Here is a 25,481-nt window from a genome sequence, read left to right on the forward strand (position 1 = left end):
TTACCAGTGCTCCAAAGTAGATGGTTTTGGCTCCAACTACAGACTCCATGTACGGTGGTCTGTGCCGTCGCTCGACATAACTGTCGTCCAGAGCTAGACTACTGAAGTTGTGATTCAGCTCTAGGACAACCGTGTGCCAGCTACCATCGTTGATCCTCCGGCCAGAGATCCCCAAAATGTCTGGACTGTCTCTGCTGCAGGTGAGCTGGAAAGATAGCTTTCCATCCTCCAACTACACACCAAGACACAAAAGCAAGTACAATCTCTTAGACACATTCAAATCAAATACACAAGTATGTGGGTCAAAAAGACCAAAAATAACATCTTCTGATTTACACAACAATATTCCTAAGTTTTAAAAAGATGCGTTTTCCCCAATTTTTTCTGTGTGTTTTAGCACTTAAAGACCCCTAATATTTGCTGTCATCAGCAGAAATGTGGTAAGAAACATCAGGAAATCTCTGAATGATTTTACCCAGGGGAATGAAGTACAGCAAAAAATAACCATATTACTTATTTTGTGTGCTTTATTTTATTCTTTAATCTTGTACTGACAGTATAAACAACTTATATGTTGTGTATACAACACTGGCAATACAAGTTTCTGATTCTGATTAATGTGTACTTATTTAATGGGCATCAGGAAAATCTAATTACCGGGTATTTTTTTTAGACCCATTTTTGTCAAGACCTGTCAGACAAGATTTATGCAGGTGGAGAATTAGAGGACGGAAACATAACATTAAATAGAAATGATAAATGATAAATACACAACCTTAAGCATGACGCAGGACTCGGTGTGTGTGTAAATGATGACTCCTCGACTTTGAAGTGTTCGGATCCTCAAGCTCAGTTTCAACTCGGTCTTCAACTGCTCAGACAGGTGGTACTTTATGTAGCTGTTTCCTGTGAAACTCAACGATGAAGGTCCTACACACACGCACACACACAGAGAGAAAGGGAAAGAGAGAAAAAGAGAGAGAGAGAGAGAGAAAGAGAGAAATGTTTTTATTATCATTTCAATTTGCAACAAGGTGCCTACTAAAATCATAAATTACCTTTGAAACCCTGACAGATTTGATTAACTCAATTCAGTGACAGATAACAAGCACTACCTTGAACACAAGAAGAACAACCTACCTGCACATTCCCCAAGTTTCCCTGGAGGACACTGGCACTCATAATATTCTGTGGCCTTCACTGACACACACTGCATGTCAGCTGGACATGGTTGTTCCTCACAATGCTCTGCTGGGATTGCACAACTCACATCTGAGGGAATCGAATGAATGAAGCAGGAATGAGAGGAATTATATCAACATGAAATTTTTTTTCTATCAAAACCTCATTTACATTTTTAACAATCTGAGTTTTCTTTATGTAATCAGCCAAGAAATGGATAAAAGTATAATGTCGTGTCAGTGACAGCAGTGAAGAATATGATCCTTATGGAACCACTTGATGACAACATCAGTAACTTAAGGAAGCTCAGTCCAGCACCAAACAGATGGTCTCCACCTCTATTGTGACCTATAGCTACTAAATTAATGTTCTATATACAATTCTATACTATTTGAAAAAAATAAAAATAAAACCATCTCTATGTTGTGTGATGCGAGAATCTATTAGATACCTTTTTTTTCGTATTGAACATTATAGATAAAAACTGCAACATGCCCAAAATTATCTTTACTTCATGTGAAAGATCATTTAGAACAAGGGTCCCCAAAGTTTTTTGCACCACAGACCAGTATTATGTCAGCATTATATTGGTGGACATTTAGATAAAAACTGTAAAAAAAAAACAACAACATTGTATAGAGTTTGGGTTTTACAGATGTTTACCAGATGTTTCATTTTAAAAATAAAATTGACTTAAACTTGCGTCTTGACCTTTAAAGAGCTACAAGCTATTTATTTTTTAGGAGAAAACAGCATCTTTTTAATGACAAACTGTAAGAGACATAAACAATCAATTATATGAATTGTTTTTTCCTTCTGTGCAGCTCAGTAACAAATGCATCACAGACTGGTACCTGTCCCCGGACCAGGGGTTGGCAACCACTGATTTAGAGCATGTAAAAGCAACGCATTTACTAAATAATACTAAACAACAAGACAAACTACACGTAAAGCTCACCTGAGCATGTGCAGCGTGACGTCTGTTGGAAACGTGGCGAGACGAAGCTGATCCTTGGTGTGCTGTATGTCGCCATGTTGTGTGAATCCAGGGTAATGCTTTGCTCACACTGTGCACCCTGACACTCCAGGCCGGAGCAGTTTTTTTCCAGAATGGCCGAGACTTTGAGAACCTCTTCAAGTCGCTGTCGAGAAGCGCTGAGTTTCTGTGTGATATAAGCCGCCTTGTAGAAGCCTCCGCCCACTGTTTCGACAGCCACCAGCATGTCCAGCTGCTCCGTCCCCCCTACTGGCTGCAGACTGAGAAGGTGCAGAGAATCCTGGTGTTGTGACGCGGCTGCATGCTGCAGCACTTTCAACACACTCTTCAAGTGTAATGCAACAAATTCTTGCGGGGAAACACTTTCAAAACGCACAGTCACTGCCTCGCGCAGCATTTCAGTCGTCGTCTGCTTCACGTAAACACTCACTGGCACCGGCACAGCAAAGCGACCATCGCTGACACTGGCGTTGATGGAGTACATCCCTGTATCCAGCCCACCTAACGCAATAATTTTACCATCGTGAGGACTGATCTTGAAGAGACTGCGATGGACTGGAGGAAAGTGGCCGTAGGTCAAAGCATCATAAGGATCAGCATCTGTGGCATGAATTTTGCCGATGACCCCACCCGGGAATTCGTCCTCCATTGTTATGATGTGAATTTCCAAGGAAAGAGCAACAGGCTGGTGTAGGCTCTCTTCTATCACCCGAATTTTCATGGTTGAGGACGAGGACAGACGAGGCTTTCCTGAGTCTGACACCTGAAAGCAAAGAAACACAATGAGTGAGAATGTTTTTATCCTGCCTGAAAACTTGAGTTCGCTCAATTTTAGTGACATAATTCAATATAATTAAACTGTGGTTGGAGCGACTTTACCTGGATCTGAAGGGCATACTCCTTTCCATGGTTCTTCCTAAACACCTGGTCTGTCATGAGAGTTCCATCTTTCTTTAACACAAACTCCCCTCCTTCATTTCCTGACAGGATACTGAAGTCAAACGGGGGTCCATTATGTAAAGAATCCTGGTCAACGATGGACAGTTGTAGGATGCTCGTTCCAATAGGTTTGTTTTCCTGGCAAGAGAGAGAAAGTTCCCACAGAATTTTGTATCTGCCTATTTCACATGCACATGTGTTTATTTTTGATGAATATTTACTGTCATGATCGATTCAGTCAAGACTAGTGCAGTTTTACCTTAACTAGTATTTTAACAACATTCTTAACAACGTAACTTTGTCTGGAAGATCCATTCTGTGAGTTTCATTGGACCACCAAACTGCTTTACAGCAGAGGGTTAGAAACAGTTTTTCCATATAGAGTCCTGAGACTTTTTGAAGTTACCATTAGATAAAACCTGAAACAATAAGAGCCTTTGTCTTGTTTTGTAAACAAATGGCATTTGGCATTAGTTACAGCAAAACGGAGACGCCATGACATTGTGAAGCCAGAAACAGTATTTACAAAATTAGTTTTAAGAAATGCTTTCATTAAAGTGATAAATGAAAATGAAAATATAAAACCCTTAAACATTTTCTTGACCCAACAATGCTCATTATAAACATTTGGCTGTTTGATTAAATGTTTGGCTGCTGACTGCCTTGACTGTTTGTCAACACTGGACTGCCTAATCAGGAAATGTAGAAAAGTCTCAAGGTTAAACTTGTTTTTAGAATTTGCAGACACCATGCTGACATCGTTTTCAACTCATTGTATCTCAAGACTAGCATGTTTCGTGTTACGACAGGTTTGTCAAGATTATGTGTTTATGTCAGTCAAGAACACATAGATAGTTATACTCAGATTTACCTGGATGACAGAGGTCAAGTTGGCTGAGGAGAACATGGGTGGGTTGTCATTGATATCAGCTATGTCTACATTAACCATGACGGTGGACGACATTGGTGGGTGTCCACTATCTAGAGCTCTGACTGTCAAAGAGTAGTTTGGAATCTGCAATGAAAATACATATCACATTTACCACCAGTAATGAATGTGAAAAATCATTATGATGAAAAAAAAAGTGTGTAATAATACATCTGCAAGTTGGTAAATTAAAGGTGCTTGAAGTGAAAACAAAGTAAAAAATAACTATTTAGTATTTTAACATATTACCTATATACTTGAAATAGTTATGGACTTTATATCTGAACTATCTGACATTGTACAAAGATGGAGTCTTGACATGGGCAGCACTCAAACTGAACTTGGCGATTAAATGAAGGGCCAAAGAATATCCTTCTACATGCCTACTAGTCTCAGAGCCCTGCTGTAATCGGACTGTTCCTTAACCGGTGCAGCCCTGTTGTCCGTTAACCCCGGGGGTCACAAAATCACACAGCTTTAATTATACATTTGCAGACTGAGTGAGACATTGGCGGTCCTTACTGTTTCGCGGTCCAGTTGCTTGTTGACCTTAAGCATCCCACTGAGAGGATCTATGAAAAATTGGTTGTTCCCGTCTCCACTTACAATGGAGTAAAGGACGGCTCCATTCACCTGACTATCCAAATCCTCTGCCACCATCTGAACAGGTCAAGAAACAAAGTTAAGAAAAGTAAAGTTTAGGTCAAAACAGTGGGATTGCGTCGCTAGCTCCATAGATGGGTGAGTTATAATACTTATAATCCAATCAATCTCTTTGTGTTGTGTAGTCATTGTAATACTGTTCGTAAATGTTTTTCATTACAGATAATATTCATGTTATCCATATAGACCTTCATTTTGTGATTTAGATGGCGATGTATTGTTCAAAGTCGCTCTCTTCGGTTGTACTTGCCTGGACAACAGTTTCTCCAATGATGGCATCCTCTGTCACAACTGCACTGTAGTAGTCACGACTGAATCTGGGTGCATTATCATTGACATCTGTCAGGTTTATGTTTACTGTTGAGATGGCACTGAGAGGGGGGGTGCCTCCATCCCTTGCCTCCACAGTCAGAAAGAAATCCTTACAGATTTCATAGTCCAGAGCCTGAACCACCAAAATGTCTCCTGTGTAACGACATGTTACAAAATGATGTTACTTTGGAAGACATTTAAACATACCTCTGCCATTTATCACTCCAGAAAAGTTTCATTTAGTTAATGTTTTTTTAATGTAATGTCAATTATTGTAACTGAAAATACTTAATTCACAGTCTACATAGAAGTTATAAAGTATATATATCTAGCTCCTTGTCTAAAGGTGATATAAAGTACCTTGCTTATATAGTGTTGGCCCTATTAAAAATATAAGATAAATGTAAAAAAAAAATTTTTTTTAATAACACATATTTTACATCTATTTTTCTTCCTTATTTTTAAAAACAAAAAAAAATCATCTTGCCCAACCTGAGAATACAAACACTATGTCTGAGTTATAGAAACAAGCAGTATTGTACCAAAACAAAACATTACAAGGTCAGGTGTCGCAGAAGTGTGAATGAAGAAACCAGTCCAACCAGTAAATAGTAATAATTATTGAAATCAATAGAGTTTATATTTCCTTTTTTGTGTCAAACTGCATTGACATTATTCATTATTATACATCTATTTAATTTAAATACATTTTATACAGTTGCCCTCATGGAATGAAAAATAAAATGTGAAGGAATGACAAGCGAATTACAAAAGTGTAGGTAATGAATTACTTGCCTGCACTGGTAGACCTCTCCACATGATGTCAAGCTATCCTATGTTTACCATAAAAATATTGTTTTGAGAATTTCAGCTATTCCCCAAAAATATAAATAACATGAACATTAGCATGTTGTTTTCCAGAATGAAAGCAGCTCTTAACTTCCCCGACCAACTAATCAGGGTCTCGAGAACATAACTACAACTAGCAGACACTGAGAGGCACATCTGAACTCTGATTGGTCAAAGGAAATGCTTCTTGGCTTTGCAGGTTAAGGGCTTATTTGCCGGTACAGCTAAATCTTGAAGCTGTTCTAAGGATTGGACTGGCTGAGACCTGAGTGAACAAATACATCTCGGACACATGTTGTGGAAGCAGTAAAACAGAGAGAGAAAGTAAAAATGACACATTTACTCTCAACCACCTCCCCACTCACCAGATTGTGTGTTTATGTGAAATCGTCCTTTTTCGTTGCCTGATCGGATGCTGTAAGTAATTTCAGCGTTAGTCCCAATGTCCTTGCTAGCAGCATGAACTTTGAGAACTCTCGTTCCCACATCCACATCTTCCGGGATGGTCACCAGCTGATCACGGCGGTCAAACACTGGCGGATTGTCATTTATGTCCAAGACAGAAATTGTAACGTTGACCAGTGAAAAGAGAGGTTGTGGTAATCCCTTATCAGATGCTTTAACAGTTATCTGATACATCGGCTGCACCTCCCGGTCGAGGGTTCCTTCAAGTGTTATGATTCCTGTGGCTTGGTCAATAGAAAAAACTCCACTGGCTGAATCAGGCAATGAATACTCCACCATGCGACCTGGACCTGCTAATATACAATGAAAAGACTCAAGTCAGTATTTGTTAGCAATTAGCTCCATGATTTAAAACAGTGATCCTCAACCCGGTATCGGTTCCATGGACATTTTTCAGGTTTTTTATTAATTAAACCCGTAAACTCATGTAAAAAATGGTTGTATGAAGGTTCATCCGTTAATATAATAGTAAGTAAGTAAGTAATTTTTATTTGTATAGCGCTTTTCTAGACCAGGGTCACAAAGCGCTTAAACAATATTCAATAAATGATATACTTTAAAGGTCAAGATAAAACTGATAACACAACAGGAGTTCCAGAAAATCAAGGAAAAGCCTGAACAAATAGAAACGTCTTAAGATGTTTCTTAAAGGAGTCAGTAGACTCCATCAAGCGCAAAGAGAGAGGAAGATTGTTCCAAAGCTTAGGATTATATTATATAAGATAATGCCCACATTAAAACAGTCAGAGGTGCAAAAAAGGTCCCCAACCTGATGTTAAGCGTGTGTGTTGAATAAGAGCCAATTACCCCGAACCCTTTTTAAGTTTAGCTGGGTTAGTATTTAACGGGTCTTACTAGCTCCTTGAGACTAAATAAACACAATTGCATGTGTGGTCATATTGCTACTTTTCCGTTCATCGACCAGAGAGAGAGAATTTCAAAAGAGAAATGAAAAGATTTAAAAAATGCTGCAACAGCATTCAGATAGTCTGGAAAATGTTGGTAGGTGGACAAATAATAAAAAAATGCAATAATTATGTACATATGGTTGATTTCCTCATTGAGATCAGTATTAAAGAGAGTTGAGCATCACCTTCATCTGGATCGATTGCTTGCATTCGTGTGAGCAATGCATTTGGGGCAGTATCTTCATATACACTGATGGTGTAGTGTTGCAGAGAGAAGTGTGGTGGATTATCATTCACATCCGTCACGGTCAGATGCACCTCACTGCGGCACCACAGACCACCAGCATCAGTTGCCTTAGCAACCAGCCTGTAGTTGGGCGTCGTCTCTCTGTCCAGAGTCCTTGATGACTTTATCTCGCCTACAAAACAATGACACTGCTTTCTGCTGCGAATATTGTCAAACAAATGTAGTCGTCCTACCAGTGTCAACATCAATGCTGAAGTCCAGAGATCCACGTCCATGCAATGAGAACAAAAGGTTTCCATTGGCCCCAACATCTTCATCACTGGCTCCAACTTGTAATACAACACTATTCGGGGGGATTCCCTCTGAAATATAAGTGCTATACACAGCCTACACACATCCATGTGCACACACACACACACACACACACACACACACACACACACACACACACACACACACACACACACACACACACACACACACACACACACACACACACACACACACACACACACACACACACACACACACACACACACACACACATCGTTGTGTCACTGTACCACAATAAAAACAAGTGGCTATAAACCACTCATCATCGTACGCAGAAACAATGAAAGGATTAAAGCACACCTGGTCACAAACTGGGTTGTTGTCGTTGCTGTCCAACACTGTCACTATGACAACTGCCTTGGAAACGAAGAGCCCATCACTGGCAGTGACATTGATGGTGTAGTGGCTACACTCTTCCCTGTCCAGCACACCCTTTACATACATTTTCCATTCACCCTGAACCAATCCAAGTGCAAAAACCCTGCGAAGGTTTCCTCCTGCAACACATACATGAAAATAGGCATGGTCAGGTGAGCTATGACAGTATTTTTGTTTAAAATTATTGAATTTAAGATCTTTTCCTATTTATCATTTATTGTTTTTTATGTGTTTTAGGCAGACAAGGTAGGATGGATCTGTGATGGTTACATTGCATCTGAATGTTGCTGCACAAGCCCATCAAAGCAGATATTTTCACATATATTATATTGTATTTATACCTCAGTTAGTTTAAACTGTGGGTTGCAGACCAATCTGCTCAACAATTTTAAAAACTTGGTAATCTTTGAGGTAAATCCAACCTTGGGTAAAAGTCTCAGTCACAATTATACCAACAATTTACATTATGATCAAAGAATGAAATCATTTTGACTGTGTTAGGTCCAGCAACTGTGGTGTCAAAATATTACTTTACAGCCGCGTAGTACCAGAGTGAGCACAAGTAAGACCCCTGATGGTGACTATATGAATAACACCAGAATCGCCTATGCTTCTTTTTCAGTAAAATGTGTTCTGCTGGTGAGTTTGTGTGGCTTTTTATTCACTGCAGATGCTTTTGAATTCCTCTTGATTATCCAAGTTTTTGGACAATAGTATTGAACTCAGGTGTAGATTTCCTTAATTACTTCACAGTCTTAGTTGGGGGTCGTATTTTGTTGGATAATGTAGGGGGCTCAGTTTATGTGGACACAACTCTTTTTCGTTAAAACTATCTGAATGATTAATTATTTAATTGTTTTTCATTTTCCACTGTCTCTTTTTTCGGTGACTGATAAAAAGTGATCTAGAAGCATATTCTGTCTGACTGTTAACTCACTGAAATAAATATATTTGACTATAGAATATATTTATTGAATATATTTATTGTACTAGTTCTAGCACCCTTTATACTATACTAAAATTTGCAACACAGGCGGCATATTCCCTAAACTCTCTGTAGTGAAATGTTTCCTATGAAAGAACAGTGTAGTGGAATTTAAATACTGCTGCTCTTCTAATAAGAGGTTTTTAGGAAGGCACACATTTCACCCTTTTTCTCACAACCACAAACATGGTCAATTTTGCCAGGTGCGGGTAGACCCATGACTTTTTACCTCTTTTAGATGAGAGTACTTGGTACTAGTGTTGTCAAAAAGGAGTCTAAAGAGTTTTCTTCATGGTTTTTGATGATAACTTGAGTATTTGATATCGATCAATACAAAAAACATTTTTCAACAAACTTGACAAAATAAAGGACTTACTGAATACATATTTAAGTTTTACGCTCGATTGCCAACAGGAAAACAGTCAAAGACATGAGTAAAGTGAGGCATACATGATTCATGTCTTACCAGTGATGTAATAGCTGACTTGGCGGTTTGCAGGTGAGCTGTCCTCATCTTTGGTATTTAGTACAGCCACAACCTCGCCTGGTGGGTCACTCTCTTTCACCAGACCGTAGTACTGGTGTTCCAGAAATATTGGAGGATTGTCATTAATGTCTAACACCACAACTGTCACAGTTGTGTAGCTGGAGAGGGTGACTGTTTCTCCCAAGTCGCTGGCCACCACTGTGAAAGTGTAAGATGGTCTAGACTCATGGTCCAAAATTGTGCTTGTGAAGATCCATCCTGTGTTTGTGTCAATATTAAAGGTGTTGACCAGTAGATTTGGGTTTTCATCTGTTGGAATCAGTGACCCAAGACTGTATAATACTTGGCCATTTGCTGCTGAGTCAAGGTCAAATGATCGCACTTGAAGTATAGCAGTTCCAACAGGAATATCCTCCAATACTGTGACTTCATAAGCATTACTCTCAAAACAAGGTTTGTTATCATTTGAGTCCAAAACATTGACTTCCACATCAACTGAATTTATAGAATCTAACTTCCACATTTTTATCGTACAAGTGACTCTAAAGTTAAAGGTTCTAATAACTTCGTAGTCAATGGACTTGTCAAGTTTGATCTGACCAGTCTCTGGTTCCACTATAAATGTTCCATCATGGTTGTGTTGTCTTGTTTCCCCGTTTATCAAAGCAAAGGTTGGAGATAATGAGGCATATCTTGGAGGAGTGTTAATATGCAGTTTCCCTAAAACAGATCCTACTTGGGTGTCCTCTGATATGGTGTAGGAATATTGATGTTGGGCGAAGGTTGGAATGAAGGCTTCTGGGGAAAGCACATGAATGTAAACGGGTATAAGGGAGTGACGTACAGGACTTCCTCCATCCACTGCTTTCACAAAAAATGACAAGACAGAACTTGTCATGTGGCTGAAACTACCTTTGGTTACAATCCAGCCATTATCAGAATCTATTTCTAAAATGTCCACTACAGGAATGTGTATCTCGCTGTACAGTGAATACTTCACTTGGGCATTGATCCCACTGTCAGGATCTGTGGCCTGAATCTGAGTCACCAAATAGCCTCTACTGACATTAGAGCTTACAGACACTCTGTATTCAGTTGAATGGAAATGTGGCACATTGTCATTTTCATCCAATAGAGAGACTTTGACGGTACAGTAAGACACGTGGCCACCTGAGTCTTTTGCTGCTACTCTAAGTTCAATGTCTTGATTGGTAGAGTCCTCTCGATCAAGCTTTTCAAGTGTTGTGATTTGTCCTCTTGCATCAATGCTGAAGCGATCTTTTGCCATGTCATTTACAAATGAATAGGTGATGTTGCCACACACCCCAGGATCTGCATCCATGGCTTTCACCTGAAATATCAAAACACCCAGTTTAAAAAAACAGGATAAAATAGTCATCTTTTGTGAAGGGGTCTTTGAGTATACTACTCACTTGTATTACTTTGGTTCCAGCGGCAGCATTTTCCATCAACGCTGCCTCATACACACTTTGCCCAAACTCAGGACTGTAAAGGTTTGCAATGACCACCTTAATATGAACCTGTGCAGTACTTGTGAAGACACCATCAGATACAGAAACATTCAAGCTATAAATAGAATCCATTCTCTGCTTGCTGTGACCGGACAGTGTTATAATTCCAGTCATTTTTCCCATTACAAAGTTGTTTTTTTCATTCCCTGACAATATGCTATATTCTAGCTTATCAAAGTTGGAACTATCTTCATCAGAAGCCTGTACACAAGTTACAAAGTGGCCTTTTGGTGCCAATTCATTCACATATGCCTCATACAGAAGCTGTTTGAAAACAGGAGGATTGTCATTCGTATCATTTACCATTACTGTGACCGACACCTCACTACTCAACGGTGGAAAGCCATTATCAGTAGCCCTGACAATGAACTCATACTTCTGGACCTGTTCATGATCCAACATGCGTGCAGTGAGAATAAGTCCACTGCTACTATCAATGTGAAAATGGTCAGTGCTATTTTGTGAATCTGAAAAAATCTGGTAGTGAACAGCATTGTTTCTCTCTGAATCCTTGTCAATGGCAATGACCTGTAGTGCTGGAGTTCCAATCATAGATGTTTCAAGCAGAAAAATCCTGTAGGTCCTCTTTTGAAAGACTGGCGGGTTATTGTTTACATCTAGAACAAGAACTTCTATATTGACCTCTGAATGAGCACCTGTTAAGCTATCAGTTGCTTGAATGGTTAGATGGTAAGACGCCAAAGTCTCAAAGTCCAATGGGTGGATGACACTGATGACTCCAGTGTCAAAGCCGACGTCAAACTGAAGAAATGGGTCTCCATCCACAATGGTGTAGATTATGTTCTGGCCTTCTGGACTTGTTGCATTTATACCAAGTATAGGGGTGTACACAAAAACATCTTCATTAACAGACACAGAATAAAATGATTTTTCAAACACAGGCATGGCTCTGTTGACCACTGTTATTGGAACCTCAACAGAGGAGGAGAGAGGTGGCTGGCCACCATCTCTGGCATATATCATCACCTGGTACTCCATGTTGGACAAATCAGATTCAAAAGCTTTGCTTAGGCTGAGGCTTCCAGTCTGCTGATCTATTTGAAAATGATCTAGATTTCTTGAAAGGTAGTATGATACTTGGCCATTTATTCCTTTGTCAATATCGACTGCCATGACTTGGAAAATCGAAGAACCAGGCTTTGCATCCACTTGCACAGCTGCATAATAGGGAAGTCCAACAAATACAGGAGGGTTGTCATTGATGTCCTGGATATGAACTCTGACCATAACTCTGGCCACATGAAGTTGATCATGCTCCCTCCGTACCTCAACAACAAGTTCATACAACTCCACGTCCTCACGATCGAATGGTATCTTAGTCGTCTGGATAACACCTGAGGTTGGCTGGATTTTAAAATGAGTACGATAATTAAGCAACGTATACTTTAATGGTTCGTTGAGTTGGCTACCAACAGCATTGATAACAGCCACTTGAGTTATATTTGTCACATTCTCTGGAATGGATGCTGTATACAGGCTGTCAGTAAAGTTGAGGCCAGAATCTAGAGCCTCTCGAACTAGGATGGTTACAACAGCTGTGCTTGAGTATTTTCCATCAGTCACCTTGACATTGAAAACAAAACGCTCTTTCGAAAAGTTCTTGTTCTTTACAACGATTATCCCATTCAAGGGGTTAATGAAAAAATGCTCCAGTTGTCCATCAACAAACGAGTAGGTTAAGATCGAAGGAACATCCTTGTCAGGATCCATTGCTGACAACTGCAGTGCTTCCACACCAACATAGGTAGGAAGAAGCAGGACAGTTTCATACACTGTCTGGGTGAACTGTGGTGGTGAATCATTGGTGTCAATTACTGTAATTTTGACCTCAGCAGGCGCAACGGCAGTCAACTTTGGCCAACCATTATCACTGACTTGAACATGAAAGTGATAGTTCGCAAACTTCTCGTGATCTAAATTTGCAATTGTTCGAATTGAGCCAGTTCCTGAGTCAACTGCAAAGAAGCTCTTCGCAGTGTCCTCAACGATCTGATAAACCAACAGAGCATTCTGATTTTGGTCGGCATCATGGGCCTTGATAACAAGTGGTGACCCCTCTGCGTTCAAGACAACACTGTTGACTGATGACGCTTCACTTATGTTGCCAGAAAAGTGAAGCTGCTGGAACACAGGAGGGTTGTCATTTTCATCTAGAATCAGGATCAACAGTGTTGCATTAGATGCCATTCCAGCCATGTTGGTGGCCTGAACTGTTAATGTATAGGTTGTTTTCAATTCGTAGTCCAGAGGTTTCCTGGTTGTTATCACGCCACTGTACTGATTTAACTTGAAAACATGATCAGAGTTTCCTTTTTTGATGTCATAGGTGAGTGTGGATTGGCTGACGGCGTTGATAGTGGTCACTGAGGTCCCGACTGCTGCGTTCTCTGTGATGTCTGCTTGGTATTCTGGCTGAGGAAACTTGGGACCGGCGTTGTCGGAGAACGTAATAGCAATGTGCACCATGGTGGTGGATGAGAGGGCAGGCAAGCCATTATCCATAACTTTGACCGTTAGAACATAGTGACCGATACTGGACAAGTCAAGGTCACGAGCAACTTTGATGATTCCCAAGACTGGCTCAATATGAAAAGGGCCTCCAATGTTGCCTGTAAAGAAAACACCCATTAGATGATATTGAATAAACGAGTAAAGATTGATAATGATGCTAACACGCATATAAATAAATCCACCTGCTTCAATGGTATAACGCAACTTAGCGTTCTCTCCTTTGTCTTTGTCCAGGGCAGTGACCTGGATTACAGCTGATCCTACAGCTGCTGATTCATATACAGAGCCTTCATACAGGGCACTGGTGAAAACTGGTAAATGGTCATTTATATCCTCAACTTCTATCAGCACCCGTGCCAAGTTTTTTCTGTACGGGAACTCTTGGTCTTTCACCTATGAACCAGAAGCAAGAGAACAAAATAAGTTTATTTTTAGTGAGATATGAACTATATAAAATTGCTCAGGTGATCACAGTAGGCCAAGACTTTTAGTTTAAAGCTGTTCTTAGTTTAGGTACAATGAGAATGTCTTACCATTACAGTGAGAATGTGTTGAGCGGCAGCTTCATGGTCCAGGTGTTCAGTGGTGTATATTGTGCCTAGTGAGGGGTTGATGCGAAAAAGGCGCATACTGCTTTGGTCGATGGAACTGTGTAGAGAGTAGACCAGGTGGTGATTCTCATCCCGGTCCATGGCCTTTACCTGGAGCACTTTAGTGTCGGGTGGTATGTCTTCAGAGATAGTGACTTCATATACGGCTTGTGAGAAGATGGGGGTATTGTCATTGTAATCTGTTACTGTGATGTAAACCTGCAACAGACCAAGAAGAAAAAACTTGGCTTTAACTGTGAAAACAAAGTCATTTGTAGGAATCAGGAACCATTTATTTTGATACCTGTGTAAATGCCATGTTAGTGCCATCCGTAGCTTGAACTGTTAGATTGTAGGAAGAACGCATCTCTGCATCAAGAGGCCTGGCTATAATGATGGTGCCCTGGGCTTTCTCTGCATCGAAGACACTGTCAGTGTTGCCACCTGGACCATGTGGGAAGGATCAGAAGGAGGATGTCAGTCATTGGTATACACAGTCTATATATATATAGATCTATAGATGTATATAGATATATATATATATATACCTATATATATAGGTATACATATAATGCTCCTACCCAGGTGCAAAACAAATAGACTCAGGGACTCATTCATCCCTCGGGCTATTAAATTGTACAATTCTGAGTTCGGGGGCAGGAGTGCAGTGAGAGTATCTGGATGTTCTGTTCCATGTTAGTCTTTGTATCCTTTGTCTTTGTTGTTTTTCTTTCCTTGACCTATGTTCTTTGTCTTTGTCTTTAGACTTAGATTGTGTCATCTTGTTCTTCCTCTTTATGTTCTTCTTATTATTTTATTCTTTATGTATTATTATTATTATTATTATTATTATTATTATTATTATTATTTTTTTATTGTTTATGAAAAATTGCTGGCTATTGGTAAAAAACAATTTCCCGAAGGAGACCTCCTGAGGGATCAATAAAGTTGTACCTTACCTTACCTTATATATATATATTTATGTAGAAAAGCATGATAAACATAATGTATAACACACATAACACATACAAATATACTGTTTATGAAGGACAAATGCTCCTTCGCAAAGTGTTTAAAATGCTTATTTCAGCCCATATAAAGTCACAATTAAAAGGCTCTAAAACACCTTTTTGTTCATCGTTTCCCTGTGCAGATTCAATCACTTATTACTTGTTCCCTTTTTTCTGGTAATTCAGTCTTTTTTTTGATGTCATTTTAATACATGGAAACCAACATTAGTGGAGAACCCCCCTCAGTTTAAGAGCTCTTGAAAAAATAAAACCCAAACAGCATAGATTACTGTGATGTCACATCCACTTGATGCCACTAAACTAATAAATAGGCATTATTCAAGATATCCAGAGATTACAATTTTTTGTCAAATATTTGATTTAGAATAATTTAAATGTTAGGAAGAATAATAGCGTAAAGTTACTTTATGTATTTATTTATATATTTATATTTGCAATGGAAAACAGAAATAAAACACTTGATAAAGGGAAGTTTTGATTAAAATTGTAATTCAAAACAATAATCCTGATTATATGGCACACAGGTTTCTGTGCCGAGTTTATTATTTGCATTAAATGTTGCAGTTGGCAAGACATTTGAAATGAATAAATAATTAAAAAAATTGTAATTTGGGGTATGCACACATTCATGCACAGACACACACACACACACACGTTTGCTTTTGTACCTAAGCATCAGTGCATCAGCAATGAAAAGTAGTGATGTGTTGCTGAAGCTTAATGAAGCTGTGTCCTTGGTTCTCACAGCCGTCTAGAAGGCAGTCTTTGCTCTTAAACCTTACTTCATTCATAAACTACTGGTGCAACTACTAAAATCTTTTAAAAAAATAGCTTAATGCATCTTCACCAGCCCATCACTAATGAAATCTAACAAGAAATATTGCAGGGACACAAACAAAAATGGTAAATAAAATGACGGGAAAAGAAAGGTGAAGGTGGTGAATCATACACTCAAAGAAGTGAAAACAGAGGTTAAAGTACCTTCAGAAGAACAGTTTCTGCCACAAGTATTCTGCAGAATATAAAAGGTCTCAAGGAAAGACCTGGAACCTTCCAGGTGCAAAGCATTAAGGAGAAAAGAGAGAAAATGAGAATTCCAATAGTACAGTATTAAGAGATGAGGACTCAAGGATGAGAATGTGGAACATTAACAGGTTTCCAAAGAGTTGAAATTAATTAGTCATTTCATGAAATCAGTTTAGACAAGACACAAATAATAATTTAGTACAAATCTATAATTTCCTTTACTTCACGAAAAGCAATGTTGTACTCGACAAGACATGAACCAAATCAAGAAGTAAATCAAAGAAAATATTTCAGTTATACAGCACTAGATACAAGTAGTTTAATAATGAAAATTGCACTAGTTTTAACTTCTCAATTATTATCTTTTAACTACTGAGTTCGGTCCTTAACAGTTTTGTCCTGTTACATTGGGGAGCGAAGGGCATTGATCCTGACATATATGAATGAAATTGTCAATGCATTAACTTCTCATGGTAAGGCTTATATTTGCTTGAATGCAAATCTGTTGGCGCAGCACTGCCTATTCGCCTAGTTTTGGCCTTTTTTTTATTATATAGATTATTTCTGTCTGAAAGGTGTTTGTTTTGAAGAAAGATGGTATTTCATCTAAAGTAACACACGCCTGTGACTCTTGATGTCAATGTGCTTGTTTCAGTCAAGTTTACTCATAAGAAATAAGCAAAAATAATTAGAACACAAATTTGATAATTTATGCATACTGTTTTTGTCAGTCCATGAATATATTGCTGACAATTTCTCATCTCTGTCTCAAAAAGATTTTTACTGTCTAGTCTTGCAGGGAATCATGACTTTTGTTGTACCAGTGTAACTCATTCAGACTTATACTATTCATCATTGTTTGCTATGAAAGCATTTCAATTGAGAGTCAGACACACGGTAATAATAGTCGTTGGGAAATTGACCATGGTTACTAATTTAACTATTACCATTTCTAACATCCCTACACCCAAGTTGTCTTTTTTCTTTTTGTTTGTGAATTTTTTATGCAGGGGCAGATCGAGAAAAAAAAGGATAACAATATCAGTCTTGCTCATTCTGTAGCTCTGAAATGTCTAGGTCTAGTCTCGGCCTCGATACGCTCTGGTCCCAGTGTGGTCTTGACTAAAACAATAGCTGACAACGGTCCACTCAAGTACTACTTTTAATGTATCACTCAATGGTGCTAGTCAAGTTGAGGTTGATAGTTGATATCAGCAACGGCCATTAATGTGGTTCATTACACTACAAACAAAAAAACATGAAACAAAAATAAAAAGTTCTACCAAAACTTGGTTCTTACTGATAATGTCGAACCACAGGAGTGCTCTGTTCCATTGAACTGAGACGACACCCACAATCTCTGCAACCTTGTCATTCTCCATGACTGTGAAGTTGTAGAACGGCTCATCGAAGAGAAGAGGAGTAGCGGAGGAAGGCGGTCGGTTTATCCACTCTATATGGAGACGAGCTGTGGAGGATTTCTGAGGCCGGCCATTGTCTGTTGCTTTGATCTACAGAGAGATGGAGAAGTGACTTGAGTCAGCCAGAAATTACAGATGCAAACATAATATCCTAAGCAACTGTTGAAACTACAGTTATCTTTTGAGACTTGAAATGTTGAAAATAAAGTGTTTATATTTATTATGGAATTGCAGTGTATCCCTCATGTAGCCAAACAGTACAATGATCAATAACATCATATCTTTAATATTGTATTTATTCTATAAAAACGACATTTACACACCCATGCATGTGCACAAACAAACATATAAGGCAAATCTCATTAAATGATGCTAACAACTATAAACAAAATGAACAAATACAATTCTTACTGTTAGGATGTCATAGCTGCCAGCAGAGAAGGCTTTCCGGGATGAGATGACTGCAGTTTTTGAGTCAATAAAAAATTTCCCGTCTTCGTTCCCATCTATTATGCTGTAGGAGAGAATGCTGTTTTGCCCATCATCGCGGTCGTAGGCAAAAACACGATATATTGCCTCAGCCTTTTTTCGTCTCTCTTTTTCAGGCAGTTTTACTTGGTAGACCTTCTCAGTAAACGTTGGCCTATTGTCATTTTCATCTATGACCGTGACCATCACCCACACTGTAGTTGTTCTTGGACTGGGACCGCCATCTGACACCAACACCTACACAGAAAAGTCGGTTAGACGACAAAGAGAGACAGTTTTAAACACATAAACTACTTTAAAGAAAGATAGATAGATGGATAGGTCGATAGATAGATAGATAGATAGAACTGTATTGAATTGTTGTCTGTAGTACATTAATAAACTCCTGTACTGCATGTTAAGTAAGTAAGTAAGAAAGTAATAGTCCAGGGTCACAAAAGGGCTTGAACAGTCTATAAATATACAGTAACTACAGTATGTTCTACTAGATGTATTTGTTTATTTGTTCCTTACCTCTAAAACATGTTCATTTTGTAGCTCACGATCAAGTTTTCTGGATGTGGTGGAGATCAGACCTGAGAGAAAAGGACACTGAGTTGTAGCATGATGTATGTTTCCCAGATTTGTTAAGAAGAATGTATATCCTCCAACATAATAAAGCAATGCTCAATGAAAAAGACAAAATGTTTAATTGAAATATATGTTTAACTTCTCACACAGATCTGCATATATACATGTATGTACATGTATGTACATAATACATGTGTCTATGATAAATGTCACACATGACACAGATTTATTTGTAGAAACTGATCATGTAACATCAACAAGAGTGATTTCAAACCATGTGAAAATATATGAAAATAAGGTTTGGTGTATATGGAACTTTCAGTCTGGAGAACATGCAGTAGAGACATGACAAACTATATTTCTCACTACAATAGCATTTTAAATTACCCTCCTGAAGGAAAAACTTTGAAACAACTGGCAGTGTTCGAAATACCTGTCTGCATTTTGTAGATCAATTTTCAAGATTGCAGAAGAAAAATTAAACTAAAGTCTACAAGTCGGAGAGGGTACGGTGAAAAGCTATATAACTATATTTGCGCTGACGTCACGCCCCGGCACTGTTGATGCAGCGCCTGCTAAGCTATCATCAGAGCTAACAGCAGAGCAGCATCTCTGCTGCAGAGAAGATGTGGACGGATGTTTGGAGAGGAAAAATTGCTTTACAAGATTTAACACCACTAACTTTATTACGCATCTAGCGAAGCATCACAACAAAAATCCAACAGATCGGAGAAACAAAGGAAGACGAAACAAAACGAATCAGTTAACTTTGCTGTTCTGTAGAGACGAGAGAAACTTTCAGTCGATGCATGAAAGTCAATAATCACAAATGTTCTTGTTATTTTTATGTTTACTTCATCATTGGAATCAGCCTCAATCCAACAAATAGTGAGTTTGTGTTTAATACCGGTTGAATAAAGGCTGTCAGCGAGTTCTGAGTGTGACGTCAATGGACCGTACGCTAAATTAAATTTCACAAAGGACAATCAATGATTACATTAAAATACATTTAAGAAGTTTAGTTTAGTCATAGCATCGTTAAACAGTTTACTAACTTACTTTTAAATCCTGTTGATCACAGAACAATTGATCCAAGTTTGAGGATCGAGACAGAAAACTCTCATTATTATTCAATAAATCCTGCACGACGCAGTATCTGTCAATACTAATGTGATTAAGGCGTGTTTCTAGTATAAAAATTGTGTTTAAAACCCTGATCATGAACAAAAGTCATCCAGACTTTGTGAATCAGATTCAGACTAGTTTAATGGATTTGTTCACTTGTTCTAATATATTATTCTGAGTGTGCTATTTTTATTTACATCTATTCTCAAAACCTTATTCATTTTAAGGCAGGGAAGACTCTAAAAATACCTTTAATTGACTTGTTTATTCTAAGTGTTATAGGTGTACAAAAGTGTTATTATTTACTTCTGGACTTTTCGTGATCACTTAATAATCTTTGCACTTTGTTCAAAATTGTTCCACATAGTATTTTGTTTCACCAGCTTGTCAACTTCACGGACCGTCCATGTATTGGACGAGTTTACAATTTAACTTTTTTCATAAACATTCTTATTATCTTCTTTATCTTATTTTTGTTCTCAAAATGCTGATAAACACCAAACTATTTATTTAAATAAATACCAACTTTGTGATTCTATGTTATTATTGTGGTGATACCTTTATTAGTATGTTGAGTGTAAGGAGGATGTGTTGGTGTAGTACATTTATAAATTACTTGATATACTAGTTGTAGTAACACAAGGGAGAGGGGGATGAAAGATGAGTGGAGGCATCAGGGAATGATAACTTTGGTGCAGAGGAGGATCTGTGAACATTGGAATTAAAAGAAAGTGAGAGAATAAAGAGTTACAGTAATGTACATAATTATTATGGGTTACAAAGCTAAATATGATGTAAATGTAAGCACAATTAGGTTGAAAAGGTTGAAGTATGGAGGTTTGTATATTTGAGGAAATTTTCAAATTGCAGAACAAACTTTTGACAGTGAAAAAAAAAATTTCTACCACTGACTGGGAATACTTATTTAGCTGTATGGCTCCCAAACTCAACTAAACCGAGTGTAGCAAGAGCAGACTTTGAAACAACACTACCACCTGCTAAAACCTTTGTTCAAAAAACTGTGCGACTTCAAAAAACTATAACCGTACACCATGAAAGACGAGGTTGGTTGTAAAAAAAACACAAACACTTTACAAAGATATAAAGTGTCTGTGCTCTCGACTTTGGAAACAATTAGAGCCCAAACTTATTGGTCTTCAGCTCCAAACCCACGCTTCGCAAAAGGTCAACCATTTGTACCAGAGGTTTAACCACAGGACAGCAGGTGGGGCTGACTTCCCACCAACAAATCGGCCACGCACAAGAAAGTCAGACTTTTTACCACTAAATTCATTATCATACATGGTGTGGAATGGACTTCACAATGGGCCATGTCTTAAGCCTGATCATTTCTTGCGTGATTCCGCCACACACTGCGAACAACATTTGAAAAGTGAACAAAACTTTAACTGTATGATAGGAGGACACTTTGTATCAAATATAAAACATTTTTATAAACAAAAAAAGAAGCATGAGACTGTCATCCAAAATGAATTTGTCCAGGGCTTCATGTGCTTAATGTGACAACGCCTTTGATTGGAACCGTGTATGTCTCCATGGAACTGTTTTTCAAGCGACTTTTTAGAACTTACTTTTTTACTTATAAAATAAAATAAAAATACATGTATTTGGGTAATTGTTCCCTTGAAGGTTTGTATTTTATTGTCCAGTTACAAGGTAATTTTAGTCAAACAAGTTTTAGCCATTCAGCATCCTTGTTACATGAAGCCCGGGGATTCCACTGGGATGAAAGTCATGTGCGTTGTCAGACCAGGAAGTGACAGATAGTACAGATGCTTGGAAAATGAGCTAAGACCTAATATGATGTTTTATGTGTAACAAAAAGTGTCCATAAATCACTTAGTTAAAGTTGCATTCACTTATAAAATGGTTTTAAAAAGTGATTTGCATTTACAGGGTATTACGTCATCGCTTAGAAGGTGCTCGGTTTGACCTAAAATCTAGATAGTACAGCCTCCTGTCGAGGAGGATTGTAAAGTGTTCGTCAAGAAGAAATGCATATATTGAAAAGTTAATCTTTACGAAGTTTTGTGTTTTAGTTGTTCAGTGTTCTCTTTAAGTCTTAAAATAAAATCAACTCAGGGTTCAATGAACATATATGCCAGCCCTTTTTTTAACCCTTGTTGAACAACCGCACTGGCTTCCATAAATACATATGCAGTGGTTGGGACCACACATAGATTTGTTATAGGGCCTTCAGGTCACCTTGACCTTGAAATATAAGAAGGGTTTAAACAGAATCTCTTACAAATACAAAAGCTCAGTTGGTCAACCAAAAACAGGTTGGTTAAACCTACACAAAATGTTCTTAATCAAACTGTCACTGTGCTTAGAATCCAGCTTCAGATACTGAGATCATTATTGCAAATATTTGCCTCATTCTAGCAACTTTACAGCTAGCCATTTATGTTAATATTTGACTCAGCTAGTTCAGCTAGTTCAGTAAAAATAAACAACAACAATAGAAATCCTCTGTTACCCTTTTTACCTAGGACTTTCATTCACACATTTGAATCATTCCAAGAACACAAAATGAACTCACCAGTGTTTGTGTTGATTGTGAAGAAGTTTTGAGGGTTTCCACTGATGATGCGGTAACTCAGTCTGTTAGGAGCTTCTGGACTTGCGGCATCAGGGTCCTGGGCTTGGATTAGAATTACAGAAACATCTCGAGGAGAATTCTCATGGATGGACGTCTGGTACATTGGTTCTGAGGTTAGAGGTGCGTTGTCGTTTATGTCATCGACTTGAATGAACACTTCAATCCCGGCAAAGTAGGGCACCACAGCATGGTCGTTCGCATAAACTGTAAGCCAGTAAGAATCCTTGGTCTCCCGATCCAGTATATCAGTTGTGTAGATCACACCTGTAAATAGGAAAAACAACATGTAAATATGGGATTTATGATCAATTATTTTCTGCTGGACCACGTCAGGAACAAGCTGACTGTGTTCCAGTTGTATCAAAACAGACTTTTCTAGAACTTGGTTAAATAAATTCACTCATAAATCCCTTCTCTCAAATTGTTTCTTTATGCCATATCATGCTCTTTTTGTGAAGATGTCAATGTAAATGATTTTGCTCTTTTTAAATGAGCCTCTCTTGTCATGCAAAGACATTAACTTTTTTGTTTATATATCAAAAGGTTTTTTTAAGCATCCGAGTATATCATCTGAGTTTGAATGTATTGATAAGAACCTTTTCTTATTCATGAGATATATCTTAGTTGTTAAGGTGTTTTAAATTTCAGTTGTTAATTCTGTTTGTGAGTTGTTTTCTAAGCTTAATCGAGGTGGTGCATCTTTTCCAAGGGAAAATCCTTAGATATGACTACAATTTAACTATTATTATTATTAGAACACAGGCATTCTATGATAATTATTTTATACCTTTATCTTATTTTCACTACATTTATAACACATCCCTGTTTAAAATTAATTTATTGACCATTGCAGCTGCGTGGATCTCTGACCAGATGCAAGTTTTAAACATGCTCAATTAAATCTAATATTCATTTCTAATATGAGATTTGTTATACTTTTTTTCTGCTAGAACACACCAGGAACAAGCTTCCTGTTTTCCAGTTGGACCATAACAGACCTCTACCAGAACTTGGATAAATAAAAGTTTCACTCTAAATAACGTTGCATTTACTGTCTTCAAATTGTTTTAATATGACATTTCATGCTCTTTATTAACTTGAGTCTCTTCTATAACGTTCTTCTCCAGGAGATGTACTGTATATCACCAAGTTTAAAAAGCATGTATGGACTCCCTAAAGTAACCTTGTTTCATTATCTTTAATTTGAGTTTTGAGTCATGAGTCGTTTTTCCAGATTATTGAGACTAATTATTCATATAATATATTCAATGCTTTTTAAAAAATACATAGTGTTTAATCAAGTATTCTTGCAAAAAATGCAATATTTGCTTCCTCGCCTACCTATATTTATATTCATAGGTAATGCTGCAAAACTGCCTTTTTGTATCCAACTTATTGTTAAACTGTCCATTGTGCCATTAGATGGTATTCATGAGGTTAATGTTAAGAGTGACATGGGAGCTGATGGGGGGATGTAAATTTGGGACGAATACATCAGTAGTGTATCAAAATATATTTAACCCGGTTTTCTCAGGGTCAATGTGACCCAAAGGCCTGACAACAAATGTGTTTGTGGTATCCTGTGTGTTGTCTCTTGGTCAAGGTAACAACCTCCACCTCTGCATATGTATTTCTGGAAGACACCTTTGCTTTGGGGCCTTCGGGTCACCTTGACCCTGAGGTCACATAAGGGTTAAAAACATGAATTGAAATGTGGAGGATTACGCAGGGATTTTATCAATATCACTCTAAATCTTTCACTGACGGATTATACTTTTTCATTTTTACCAAAGTTAATTGCTAAAGTCATCATGTCCAAAAAGCCATGCACAGAATGAACACCTTACTTTCAACACCTTCTCCTTCAACCTTATATAATGCTGGCTGATGAAGTCGAGAGTCTAATGATATGTAAAAGTAGGCAGTTGCCGCCATCTGGTGATCTTGTTAATCATGGTTCTGCTGACGTAGACATGGAGGGACTGACAGAAGACCATCTCTTGTTCTTCATGTCTAAGGACTTTGCGAACCTTATTTATTAACAAGGTGTATTTTCTACATGTGTCTGGCTACTTTGTCTCTTCTGGGCTAGAATGTCATCTATTATGATCAATTTTTCTTTGACTTTGATCCTAGACTTTTTGATCCTAGACTTGCTGCATGATAAATAAACAAATTGAATGGGAGGATAAGAAGATACATGGAATTTAATAAAAAAAAGCATATATATAAAAATAAGATAAATGGAAAGAATTGAGTAATCGCTTTGATTGCGGGATCATACGCTAAAAAAAAAACTTTATGGTAAACAACAGCAAAAAATAGCTTTTTCCTCAGTTTCATTTATCCATTTTCATCTTACGTATGAGCCATGTTTCTGAGGATTTCAGCAGATGTATGTTTACTTAAAAATATATTGTATAGTTATTAATTATTTATTAAAACAAAAAAAAAACTCTACTTTTATTCGAGTACCAGGAAATATCTGAGATAGTTTAAATAATGAGATGTTTATATGAACTGAATCATGAAGATGAAATGCTTTTTAAATGCAACAATTACTAGAAGTGAAATTATTAATCACTTATTAATCACACAACCTACAGAAGTCCTTTTGTCTACAGCTAAAAAACAACTATTGAGAAAATGCTTATTTAGACATTTTAAATATTAATATTAAAAATAAAAACGGAGAAAACTTTTAGAGTTTAAGACCCCCACTTCCCCTATAAGGGATTAAGCGACATAGAAAATGTATTATAATGTAATGTATTGAATGAACTGAGCGTAAGTATCATCTGACGCTCAGTTCATTCAACTAACCAATTAGTAACCTGGCTTGCTCTACTAATTCATTGGATCAAAGTAC

The 25,481-nt window shown here is 37.8% G+C and overlaps 1 protein-coding gene across 6 annotated transcripts in view; it reads right to left on the minus strand.

The window, feature by feature from the left end:
• Positions 1-25,481, minus strand: part of fat3a (FAT atypical cadherin 3a) — a 39,015-nt gene that overhangs the window by 8,359 nt on the left and 5,175 nt on the right. For all 6 annotated transcript variants that reach the window (XR_015711820.1, XM_087794991.1, XM_087794990.1 and 3 more), the window contains exons 2-22: positions 22,553-22,876; positions 18,808-18,869; positions 18,217-18,531; positions 17,685-17,895; positions 14,632-14,771; positions 14,271-14,546; positions 13,920-14,130; positions 11,107-13,835; positions 9,653-11,024; positions 8,124-8,320; positions 7,724-7,877; positions 7,429-7,662; positions 6,236-6,628; positions 4,960-5,174; positions 4,569-4,706; positions 3,990-4,133; positions 3,059-3,256; positions 2,141-2,942; positions 1,141-1,272; positions 776-930; positions 5-232 (exon numbers count right to left, since the gene is read on the minus strand). Coding sequence is in view for 5 of the 6 variants with exons in the window: in XM_087794991.1 (XP_087651117.1) it covers positions 5-232; positions 776-930; positions 1,141-1,272; positions 2,141-2,942; positions 3,059-3,256; positions 3,990-4,133; positions 4,569-4,706; positions 4,960-5,174; positions 6,236-6,628; positions 7,429-7,662; positions 7,724-7,877; positions 8,124-8,320; positions 9,653-11,024; positions 11,107-13,835; positions 13,920-14,130; positions 14,271-14,546; positions 14,632-14,771; positions 17,685-17,895; positions 18,217-18,531; positions 18,808-18,869; positions 22,553-22,876 (8,630 nt within the window). In the remaining variant the exon portion in view is untranslated. The remainder of the gene's footprint in view (positions 1-4; positions 233-775; positions 931-1,140; positions 1,273-2,140; positions 2,943-3,058; positions 3,257-3,989; positions 4,134-4,568; positions 4,707-4,959; positions 5,175-6,235; positions 6,629-7,428; positions 7,663-7,723; positions 7,878-8,123; positions 8,321-9,652; positions 11,025-11,106; positions 13,836-13,919; positions 14,131-14,270; positions 14,547-14,631; positions 14,772-17,684; positions 17,896-18,216; positions 18,532-18,807; positions 18,870-22,552; positions 22,877-25,481) is intronic.

The sequence above is a fragment of the Callionymus lyra genome, chromosome 7, assembly GCF_982586985.1.
Source record: "Callionymus lyra chromosome 7, fCalLyr1.hap1.1, whole genome shotgun sequence".
Taxonomy (NCBI): domain Eukaryota; kingdom Metazoa; phylum Chordata; class Actinopteri; order Syngnathiformes; family Callionymidae; genus Callionymus; species Callionymus lyra.